Genomic DNA, 12651 nt, shown 5'->3' with positions numbered 1-12651 from the left:
GCCAAAATGGATTCCCACAGCACACAGTTTCATGAACAAACCCCCTTCTTTCCTATGACTTATTCTGTTTCTTCTAAGAAAGTTATCTAGTGAAGCTCTGCTAACTAACTTTAAATCCTTCAAGGCTCAGCTCAAAAGCTTCATGAAGGCTTTTTCTTTATTTTTCTTTTTGGATTTCCTTCAAATAAATGCAAGGTCTCAGGACAAGAAGTCCTAATATTGAATGTATACTATTTTATATTACAGTTACTTGGATTATTCTCTGCAGTACACTAAAATCATCAAATGTAAGATTGATTCTTACACTGACTCTTACTCATCTTTTATCACCTGGGAAATGATAAACCTGTTGAGTAAATAAAGGCATTTTTTTTTTTTAATCTCTTGACAAATTATGACCTGAGTATTCTGAATCCAAACCCATTTACTTGTTGGCCTATACAGCTGAAAGGTTCAAAGGATTTTCAGACTTTTCCTATGTAAAGCAAATCTACTACATAGGAATTGAGTAATGTATTTATATGCACACAGAAACCTAAAAAAAAAAAAAAAAAAAAAAAGGCCTCAGTTCTTTAAAGGAGTCTAACCTAATTTGGGAGGTATTTTGTGCCAAAATTATTATTAGAGATATAAGTGATATCAAAACTCAGAGAAGAAGGGGCATACTTATGTTAAAGTGGTTAGGGGAGAATCTGCAGGAAAGGTAGGACCTGAGCTGAGCCTTAAGACATATTTAAGAGGAGAGGAGTAGGAAGAAGAGAAAGGGGAGATAGGTATTACCAAGTACTATTGATTCCTCTTGTGAAGTAATTCTCTCGCCCATACCTTCTCATTCCTTTCCCAAGTAAGCAAAGGTTAGTTTTCTCTACCAACCTACCCAAGATTTGCCATTTCTAAAGCCTAGGTATACCCTTCCTTTCCCTAAAACTCTTTGTCCTATTCCAGTGTCTGCACCAAACGTTTTTTAAATTACTATATAATATTTAACTACTACACAGTCTTTGAGATGTGTATAGTAAACTCCTTGAGGGCAATGTGTTATGTCTCATACCTCTTTCTTTTCTTAAGGAGCTTAGAGCAAAGCTGAAGTCACTGCAAATCCTTAGTAAATACTAATTGATTTAAGGGGTAAAGGACTGGAGGAGTGAAGTGTCTTACACAGGGAACAGTTAAGAAAGAGCCTAAGTAGACAGCTTACACTGAAAATGAGAAACAAACTAAGAGCTAGGGATGACCACAGATATCAGCTAAAAATGCAGAATTGACTCATTAGGCAGAGTCAGTGCAGGTTTTTTTTTTTTTTTTGAGAATGGGACTATCATGATTAAATCAATGTTTTAAAATTTCTCTATAAAAGTTACTTCTAGAAAATAAGTCTGAATTTAGTAAAGAAAGCATTCAGGCATCAAGTTAAGAGAAGTTGGTGGTAGGTGCTATGTATCAGGTGAAAAAAGGTGATGGGAACAGAGTAAAAACAGACCACTGGACACATTTTGAAGGAAAAACTGAAAGATCTCAATAAATACTTGGTTACAGAGAAGTAAAGAAAGGAAATAACAAAAGAAGACAGTGAAGTATGCGGGACCTGAGTAGGATTGCTCAATTTTGCAATAAAGTCCAAACTAAATTTGCGTAACACTCTCAAAATATTTTAAATGCTTTCTTAAAATCCATGTTAAACAAATACTTTAAATGGTTAATTAACTCTGCAAAGAAACTATACTTACCAAAGCAGGATACCATTCACTCTTCTCAGATGTAGATACCACACTTACAACTTTTCCTAATAATTCATCATTGAGACGTCGCTTATCTTCATCTTCCTCTTCACTACTTTCTTCTTCTTTTTCATCTTCGTTACTAAAAGTTAGAATAACTTTATCATGATCTTAACATCAACCATTTTTGATACAGTCATTACCCCAGGGTAGTAGCCTCTTCATTCAAGTTAGAATTGAAGAAACAGATACTTCCCTAGCCCCAAAGAAGTAGTCCTGCGCTGTCCATGGTAACCCTGAGTGCACTTCACTAGATCAGTGAGGACCTGGACTTAGACTCTCATGCCAACCACTGGCTGGGACAGAAAAGCTATATCACCAGGAAGTACTCACTGTGCCAAATACAGTTTAAGAGACTGCCCTTCCACTTTTTATGAAGGCCAGGTTCCAGATAATGTAACTCTAATTCTCCAACAGGTTAGGAAAAGATCTCACCAAACACATCAGGAGGTTTATTTAGATAACCTATCTGGATAACTAAACAATCAGACAAGGCCACAATGAGGAAAAATCTACAAAACAATTGGCCTGTACTCTTCAAAAATGTCACTGTCATGAAGACAAAAAAAGGCTGAGGAACTTTTCTAGATTAAAGGAGACTTAAGAACCACATAAACTAAATGCAATGCATGATCTTGGATTGAATCCTGGAATCAGGTGATGGTATAAAGGCTATTATTGGGACAACTGGCAAAATCTGAAATGTGTATTATATATTATCAGATAATAGCATTCTATCAATGTTATATGTTCTGAATTTGATAACCATACTTTGATTATATAAGAGAATGTCCTTGTTCTTACATAAACTATTTAGGGATAAGAAGTCATGATGCTTGCAACTTCCTCTTAAATGGTTCAGCCAATTAAAATTATTATTAAATAAAAAATAATTATAATATATGTATATAAAGACAGGAAATGATAAAGCAAATGTGTTCAAAAGTTTTAATAATTTAGTGAATCTGGATGAGTATATGAAAGTTTGTTGTATTCTTCTTACAATTTTTAAACTTGAAATGTTTTTGAAATAAAAAGGCTAAAAAAACACATATACACACATAACATAGCAAAATAATCCTATCAATTAAGGAATTTGGCAAAGTAACTCAAAAAAAAAAATAGCCTTTTTTAAAAAGGGGTTGAGATCATTATTCCTATTACTTTGTCCAAGAATTAAGAACAAAGTCTACTCAGGGTAAAATGTCTAAAACAAGGATACAAGATGCTGTGGAAAGGCCACCCAAACAAATTTCGCCACCGTAGAAAAACCACTTATTTAATGTTGTGATAATTGTAATGTTACTGTACATGAAAACACTCACACAGGCAGAGAGGACCTCCTTCCTCTGTTCGTCTTCTTTGCAATTACTGGAGTTCCAAAATGCTCTGGATTTGTTAATGGAAGCTGGTCAAGAGTCTGGATAAGAAACAGACAAATTAAATCACTTTTTGCCTCTACATTAGTAGCCGTTGTTCAATTTAAAAAGTCCATCCATGTTACCCTACCTCACTCTCAGCAAAATGTCTCTCTCCTTTCAGGCATAGCGAGGTACGTCTCAATGTTCTCTCGTCACCATCATCGAACACTGCAATAGGCAAAAGATATCAGAGAATTTATGCACACTTATTGCTATTTACCTGGGGCTTAAGAACCATTATTCGTTAGTTATGCTTCAAAACCTTATAAAATATACACACACTTTTCATTCTATAGATACCAAACAAATACAGGTTAATGGCTGCCCCAAACTGCTTAAGTGTCTCCATTCACTTTTTCAATCTCTATCACTACAGAATGACCTTCTTAAACCATTAGCAACCTAGTCAAAGCACAGATATTAAATTACCTTTCATCTTAGAAGAACGAGCAAAAACCTGGTTTAAAAAAAAGAAGTATCATGGGTTTTTTCGCAACAGTTATCAATGGAGTATCTCTAATGTCCAGAAACTGTCTGACTGCTCGTAATGCTGTTGGTTCACTCTACTGCTTCTACTTATTTGCATGATAACCTAATACAACAGAAGTACTGGCTGCCAAATTCTAAAGTAATAAGATTCAACTTGTTTCTTTTGCTAGAGGAGGATGCAAGAAGTTTAGAAATAAAAGTTGAAACACCAGAAAGAAGAAAATTTTTTTAATTCTAAAAAATAAGTCGTAATTGCACAGAAGCTTTCTCAAGTTTTTATTTCTACTACATTTAAAAGAAATCATACTACTTGGAAACTATGTGTAAAATATTTCAAGAAAATGGGGGCAAGGAATTTAACAATTTACCACCAATGCTCTTCATATATCTAGCTATATATATTATTTTGATAATTTTATAGGTTTAATTTTCTAGAAAGGTACTCTGATTTTACCATCTAATATTCACAAATGAAATGTTCTCAGAAGATACCTGATGCCCAGCATTATGAAAAAATAAAATACAAGAAGATAGAATCCTTACCTCTGATACTTAAAACGCGTATACACATCAACAAATGTTTATATATATTATGGAAAAAGCACATACACAGGAAAGCATACATAAACAAAAGTGATTATTATTTTAAGATTTAATCCTAATTTTTATAATTCTACATGTTTTTCAATTTTTTAATGTTTTTCCAATTTAACAGAATAGATTAATGTTAAGAAAGGAAAATTCTACATTATCTTGATTTAATATCTTAAAATCTTTACCTTGTTATCTATATAATTACAATCATGAATTTTTTTTAAAGGGCTGCTTTATTAGCAAAAACTTTGCCTTTGAATCATAAACATTTTTCATGGTAGAAACTTAACTATGTAAGAGTGCTCAACTTCTTCAATATTTATCCACCTCAGTCAGTTCCTTCTCTTAGACTAAAGACACCTAGTTTAGATTCTCTTACATGCAGGAGACAATGCAGAGAATATTAAAAGCTCCTGATGCACATATTTAAAGAACCATAATAATTCTGCAAAATCATCTGTTATACACTGTCAATGATGCAGAAATTAATGACCACCTGCAGACACAATGACAGGATAAAACACAATATCCTCCAACAATTATATCACTAATCTACACTTGATTAACACTAGTTTAAATATTTGTATCACAATTATGATTTATATGGTGTCATCGAGTCTGATAAATAAACCACTGCTCTTTGAAAAATTCAAAATCATGAAATTATCATACCAAACTTAAAATAATTTTCATGTTATTATTAATGTCCATAAGTATGCTAAAGAATAAAACTTAAAAGTTCCAATTTTCCTTAATGCCTACAATACCAAAGATGGTGACACTGGACACACACATATACACTATATACACCACATTCAAGTGGTGGAGATGTGAGGAAGGAAAATGAGAATATAGGACAAATCACTAATATCAAATTTATGAAACAAAATCTTTTCCACAATGTTTTATTATTAATCAATGGCAGCCCCAAATCAAAATGCTCTGATGAGAAATTTCAACAATTTAACATTCTGAGTTCTTGTTTTTTTAAAATATTCCCCTTGAAATATATCAGATTTTTGAAGGAAAAAATTAATCTCACTTCAACACAATTTTACCATGGTTAGAAATAAGGTAAGGACCAAAGTCAATTGTGGTACAAATAACCCTTTTACATTTTTTTACAGGAACCGAACCCCTTCCAACTTCAAGTGAACAAAGAGAAACAGAATTTTCTCTGTTTCTCTTAAAAAATACTTTTAAGAATTTTTTTTAATTCATAAAACTATATAAAGGTATGTATTTGAGTACTTTATACAAGTTTGTTGAGCCATATAACTTCTCAAGACTTTCTGAAAGACAAACAGAAAACTTAACAACATAGTGGACCTATTTAATCATGACATCCCTGATTATCAAAATCATTAAGAAGTTCCATCTAGGGCTTCCCTGGTGGCGCAATGGTTAAGAATCCGCCTGCCAATGCAGGGGACACTGAATCGAGCCCTGGGCCGGGAAGATCCCACATGCCGCGTAGCGACTAAGCCCGTGCGCCACAACTACTGAGCCTGTGCTCTAGAGCCCACGAGCCACAACTACTGAAACCCGTGCGCCTAGAGCCCGTGCTTCGCAACAAGAGAAGCCACTGCAAGGAGAAACCCGCACACCGCAACAGAGAGTAGCCCCCGCTCGCCGCAACCAGAGAAAGCCCGCGCACAGCAAGGAAGACCCAACGCAGCCAAAAATAAATAAATAAAATTTATTTTTAAAAAGTTTCCTCTAGGGAATTCCCTGGCAGTCCAGTGGTTAGGACTCTGCACTCTCACTGCCAAGGGCCCAGGTTCAATCCCAGGTTGGGGAACTATCCCACAAGCCATGTGGTGCGGCCAAAAAAAAAAAGTTTCCTCTATAACTTCCATGTTAGAAATATCATCTTAAAGAACACATAATTTGAAGGCATTGAACACTGACTCTGGCATTTTGATAAGAGTGAAATAATTAACTGGTGTGTGTATAGTATATTAAGCTTATTTTTGGTTCAAGGTGTATACTACAGCACGCCAAGAGAAAAAAAGTCAGAGTATAAGGATCTAGTAATTATAAGATATGAAATGTCTTATACTTGCCAAAAATGGCATTTGAATAGATCATTCACTGAGTGCAAGAGAACAGATACTACTAAAATTGTATCCCTGTTAGTATATTACACATAAATTCTAAAACCTAATTTGAGGACAATGATGAAGCTAAGACTCTCTCTATAACATTAATCACACGAGACAAAATAATGCTAATGGAAACAAATACACAAAGCCTGACCCTAAACTGTTAGAATTCAAAGAAACAAAAGTAACAGGGACCTAATCTAACTACTAAATACAAAAGATTTACCTGTTATCATAGCACTGTTAGATGCTGGAGAATAATAAGATAATAACAACAGTAAATTAACTTTATCTATCCAAAGATACAATTGGCTATTACTTATTAAGCTTCTACTATGCCCTAATCCTCACAGCAGCCTCTACAGGGTCGGAATCACTATCTTCCTTTTATAGATAAAGAAATTGAGAATTAGAAGGTTCATCTATGAGCTACAATTTAGTCAAGGGGGGATCAAAATGAATTAAGAAACAGGTAAGAAACAGAGGCATAAAATGAACACTGGGAAGAGAGTTAAGAATTCTGACTTGATAAACAACAAGGTCCTACTGTATAGAACAGGGAACTATATTCAATATCCTGTGATAAACCATAATAGAAAAGAATATGAAAAAGAATGTATACATATGTATAACTGAATCACTTTGCTATACAGCAGAAATTAACACTACACTGTAAAGCAACTATATTTCAATAATAAAAATTGATTTTTTTTAAACCCTCAAACTTTATCTTGTTAATAAACAAAAAATAAACAAAAAAAAGAATTCTGACTTTGTGAAAATAAGTATTATTGTTATATCTGTTTATACCGTTAACAATTAAGAAAACATTTCACGTGATACAGTAAAAACTTTAAAATTAAAAATATATGCATACCCTAGGTAAAACCAATAGTTCTGTTGCTCATAAAATCATCTGTGATAACTATAGAAGCCCCTCAGCAGCTAAGATCAAAAACTTCAGGAATCTGGAAATTTAAGAAATTAACAAATGTATAATTATGTTAACAAAATATCACGAGAATGTTAAGTCTTACAGAAGGCTATTTAAACAATGGGTTAAGGCCTATCACAGGACTAAATAGATTTGTTACTTAGTACTTTTTTTTTTAGTATTTTTTTTCTTACTGAATGATTTTCTAGTCAGGGGAATAACCACTTGGCTTTGAAAACATTTTGTGGTTGATTCTGGTTATAACAACATTCGTCATAAGCTGTTCTAATCAAATTAAAAGCCTTATAAGCCTACAGCACATTCTACAAAAGTCAGTCCATTCACCAGGTTAATGTAACCCTCCTCTACTCCTTTAACTTAGAATTTCCATGAGATCTGATAAAACTGATGTACAAAATAATAAGAAGGTATGAAAAAATCCAGAAACTTAAAAAGCATTTGTCACAAAAATATATCAATGATTGAAAAGATTTTAGTGTTAAACTTGATATATGATGCATGTGTTTACATACATTTATATATAAATTATTTAAATTAAAAGCAACTTTCTCCTTTACATTTTTCTTATTTTTCAAATACAATGTGTTTTTTTATATTCTAACAAAGCAAAAGAAGAACAGTTTTAGAATGTCTTACTGACAGTTATATCTGTCAGGAATTAAAGGCAACATTCAAGTGGAGATATGAATTCTAATCCCAATTTTGGTTATCTTCTGAATGGCTGGACAGATAACAATACACTTCCATACATTACAGATTCCTTATCTTTAATGCAAGGAAAAGAACTGCCAAATGAATAAACTGCTAGGAAGCACTGTTTTATGATAGGAAGGGGAAATATTTCAAAGTCTCAAAAAACATAAAAATCCATGAACTGGTGCTATTTATTGTTCAACACTGGAGGTCAAGGTATTATTAGATTTTTTTAATTGAGTTATGTTAGATCCATAATCTTTTTCAAAATTGGTCATTCAGCTATAATATGAAAAATTAATACCTATATTATATAAGGAGTTAATAACAGTTTCTCAGATAACTTTTGATCACTGATAATTATAACTCCTATTTAATCCAAATCAGCGGTGTGGTATCCCCTTTTGTTTCATTTTTAATAGCCTGACATAATTTCAAGTTCTTTTAAAATCAAAAAACATCATTGAGACCATTAACAATACTTTGAATACTTTCTGATTCTACCTATATAACACTTTGCTAGGAATTAGAAATCAAGAAAAATTCCAGAAAAGAGCAATTAAGTAGTCACTCAATTCAAGAAAATTATAGAAAGTTCGTGACCTGTGAGAGATCACACATTTTATTTTGCCATCTTTCAATAAGGATCATTCTTTATGTGGCCTACATCCTTCAATACCTAAACATTCTTTATCGCAGAGTGCTACACTGAGTATACTTAAGAGAATATGGCCTCTTAACATCTTAAAATTTTTTGGTCACTGTCTCTCATTACACAGATGCAAAAATCTTAAATATTTTGGATTCTTCTCCCCTAATTATTCTGTTTCTACAAATGTGGTCTGTTTTCTAAGTGTGTACTAACTGCATTAGATTCAGCCAATGTGCTTATAAAAAAGAAAGATTCTTGGGTTGCCATCCCAGACCTACTCAATTAGAGAGATTTGGGGTCCTCAAATCCTTGTTTTTTCAAATGAGCACCAAGTGATTCTTATGTACACTAATGCTTAATATATGGACCATATGCAATTAAGATTCTAAGCTCTTTGAGAACAAGAATTATACGATTTTTTCTGTTATTATCTATCAAAGAAAATCACCACAGAGAATGCTCAGTAGCAACTAGTTTTCATCAATACTGAAGTGCCATTCATGTAAAGGACAGAGATTGCTATTAATAATTGAAGGATTACTCTGGGGTGCAGAAAATCCAAAATGTGAAAACCTGAAAAGTATTGCTGCTGCAGAAGTATAAGCATTGCATCAGTAAAACTTCACAAGTATTGTGAATGTAACCTTGATATTGGGCACCAAATAGGATGCATATTAGTATTCAAACATGCATCATATTATTTCCCATGATTCTGCACACATCAACTGCTGTAATTTTTACCGCTGCTTTAATATAGCAAAATTGTATCCACTTAAAATCTAAGAGTTAATTTTAAGCTTAGTTTTTAAATCTCTAACAACTATCAACAGTCACAATTAAGCCTCCTAAAAATATATAGTTCAGAATAATAGCACCATTGTGAACCAACACCAACTTGTAGGAGGTCTAAGAAGAAAAATGGTTAGAAAATATTAGGTACATACAGCACATTGCTACTACTAATAGAAGCCACAGAGTTAGACACAGGAAGCACAATTTTCAACCAAAGCGTGTTCTTCACAGCTTTGAGCATCAACTACAGATGAATGATGTTTACCCAAAGCAACAAATCAAGTAAACTAAAAATAAACCTAAAGGGTCATTTCTTTACCTTCTGCAAGGAAACCACAACACTATAATTACATCTTTTATACCAAGACATAAATGTAAAAACCAAATAATGCTATAGATGTTCAGTGTAAAGCCAACGATTGGACGTTATCCACAAGACTCTGTAGTCTGAAACTAATGAGAGGAGACTTGGAAATCTTAATTATTGTTATTCTCATCAACATAATGACAGCAACTATATAGGTACTACATTTAGGTTTTCATTTACATGCACTGTGACACTTGTTGCTACTCACTACAGTAAAGTTTTTTAAAGCCAGTATAAGCTTATGCATGAAATGTTAAGAATGAATTCACATTAGCAGCATATATATCTTTCGTGAAAGGTGTTACTAAGAGAGTCCTGACTGCATTGAAAATCAAAAATTAAGCCATGATCACCTAGGCTTGAATCTACTCTGGCCCGAATTTTTTTAGTCTGAAAATTCTGTGGTAACATCTATAGTGCCCTTATATAAAATAGGCAGTAATACAATAAAAGACTGCAACTATGCAATTTTAATTGTAATTCCAGAAAAAGTTTAAAAGTCTGATGACTTACAATACTAAGTTGTATTGACTTTTCTAACGGAAGAAAAATAACCATATAATTTAACTTTCTTGAAGGGAAATAGCAAGATAACCTAAAAAAGAAGTACATTCTTGGATGAAATAGCCATAAGTGGCCAAGTTACTATAAGGAGATAATTGGTTTTTTTTTTTTTTTTACCATCAGGGTGTCATTAAAATTTTAGCTGTCTATATCAAGTAAATTGACAGGAAAGAATACATATTTCTCTGCCAAGGTAATGATTCAATGTATTTACAAAACAGAGAGATAGATATGAAACCCGCAAATTAAATCCTCTATATTAAATTACCTAACTACCTACCCACAGTATACCAACTAGCATCTGTCAACTTGCTGATAACAGCTTCCTGAAAGGATCCATCAGATGTCCTTGTTTCTACAATGGCTCCAACCTAAAACAAAAAATCGAAATTTCATCACCAAATGTAAACAAACAAACCAAATCACTCGTACCAACTATATGACCTGGGTTAAAAAAAATATATCTATTCATGGTAATTCTACCTTACATTGGCTTAGATCTTTATCATTTATAGTGTCCATACATTTACCATGCAATTCAAGTCTCAAAATGCTTAGGCTTAAGTAAGATAGCTATTATTACCCCTATTTTACATGTTGAAAATTGTGGTTCAGGAAGAGAGAATAATTTGCAAAGAGTCCAGGATGAGAACCCAGTCTTTTAAGTCTCATTTCAGAGCTTTTTTTACTACATGATACTGCCTTCGAGAAAACTGTGGAATGTAAGAACCAAAAAACCATAGGACAGCAAAAACAGCTTCAATTTTCTTTCATGTAAATATTGAATATTGGATTCAGCATTTGTATTTAAGGGACCTTTTAGATAAAGGTTCACCTGGAGAGAGAGGGATGGACCAGGTGACCTTCTTTCAGCTTCCAGACCTTTGTATATCAGATATTAATCGAAGTGGTACTCTGACATAACAAAGATTTATAACATAAACAAATGGCCAGAAATGGATGGAAAACATAATGTAGGTATTCATTAAATTGAACTATTAAGTCAACATAGTTTACTTGGTAAGTTAGAAAAACAGAAGATTCAGACTTATGATACTGGTATATTATACTTATCAAGCTAAACATCTGTGGCAACAATATGAAAAACAAAATGTAGTATTCAGTCCAAGAATTCAAAACAAAAGGTAGCTGAAACTCATGTTCACATATATTAAATTACCCTTCTGTAAGATGTTTAACATTCTTAAACTAAGGATACAGCCATTGTAATATTGTAATTTATCCTAACTCTACAACACCTTATTTGTATTTTTGTTTTGATTAACATTTTTTAACATTTTAAAAGTGTATCTACAAATATAAAATCCAATAAATCACTGTATGAATTTACGATTCATCATGTCAGATTGTAAACTGTACAAAATACGTACTCTTAAAGGACCCTTTACTTGGTCATCTTGCACCAATTGTGTAGTGTTATCCTGTTTCAGGAGTACCTAAAAAACATTTTTGCACAATAGTTTGCATGTTACTTTTAAAACAGTACATTTATGGTAACACTGTAACAAAAATGTCTTTATACTTTCTTAGCATCCTGTGGTTACCTCTGGTATAATACTTATTCCATTGTATTTATGTTTATTGTCTCTCTCATTAACTGTGAGCTCCTTGAGTGCTAGAGTCCTTCTCACTATATCCCCAGCAGTTAGCAAGTGTCAATACATATTACAGGCACTTAATAAATGTTTGCTGAATTAACTATAGAAGGTTTATAATCTGTAGTGATTATTGTAAAACCTTAAAATTGCCTTCATTACTTTTTATCAACTAGTCATAAAGGTTCTGCTGCCAAGTGTATTTAAAAAAAAAAAAAAAAAAAGAACAGCATCAAACTTTATTGCCTACACGCAAGGTAAACAAATTAAAACCAGAAGTCTTCTGGTCCTTTATAAAGTAAACCTAAAAAATAATCTGATATGCAATTCAGTCACAAATAAGTGCTGCCTTCTACTACAGATCTTCCCACATATATAAGGTAACCTGCTCTATTAAGAGAGAGGGAGAATGGGAGAGGGAGACGGAAAGGGAGCATGTACCCAAATAAGGGGAAACTTCAAATTCTAGGTAATTTATGTATAAGACCTCGCCAGACAATCATTGTATTGATTTTAAATTAAATAAATTAATCTACAAAGAGCCACAATACTAACAAAAAGTTAAAATTCTCAAAGAATTCCAAGTAAATATTTAATAAGGAAATCCTGTATAGCTGACATAGTA

The 12651-nt window shown here is 32.8% G+C and overlaps 1 protein-coding gene across 2 annotated transcripts in view; it reads right to left on the bottom strand.

Annotated features, from left to right (window-relative positions):
- Positions 1 to 12651, bottom strand: part of ARID4A (AT-rich interaction domain 4A) — a 57596-nt gene that overhangs the window by 40479 nt on the left and 4466 nt on the right. For both annotated transcript variants that reach the window (XM_057543889.1, XM_007192930.3), the window contains exons 4-8: positions 11802 to 11867; positions 10691 to 10781; positions 3288 to 3367; positions 3104 to 3198; positions 1728 to 1860 (exon numbers count right to left, since the gene is read on the bottom strand). In XM_057543889.1, coding sequence (XP_057399872.1) covers positions 1728 to 1860; positions 3104 to 3198; positions 3288 to 3367; positions 10691 to 10781; positions 11802 to 11867 — 465 coding nt within the window. The remainder of the gene's footprint in view (positions 1 to 1727; positions 1861 to 3103; positions 3199 to 3287; positions 3368 to 10690; positions 10782 to 11801; positions 11868 to 12651) is intronic.

This window comes from Balaenoptera acutorostrata, chromosome 3, assembly GCF_949987535.1.
Source record: "Balaenoptera acutorostrata chromosome 3, mBalAcu1.1, whole genome shotgun sequence".
In the NCBI taxonomy this organism is placed as follows: Eukaryota; Metazoa; Chordata; class Mammalia; order Artiodactyla; family Balaenopteridae; genus Balaenoptera; species Balaenoptera acutorostrata.
The sequence above is the reverse complement of the archived record's forward strand: the minus strand, read 5'-3'. Positions and strand labels throughout refer to the sequence as shown.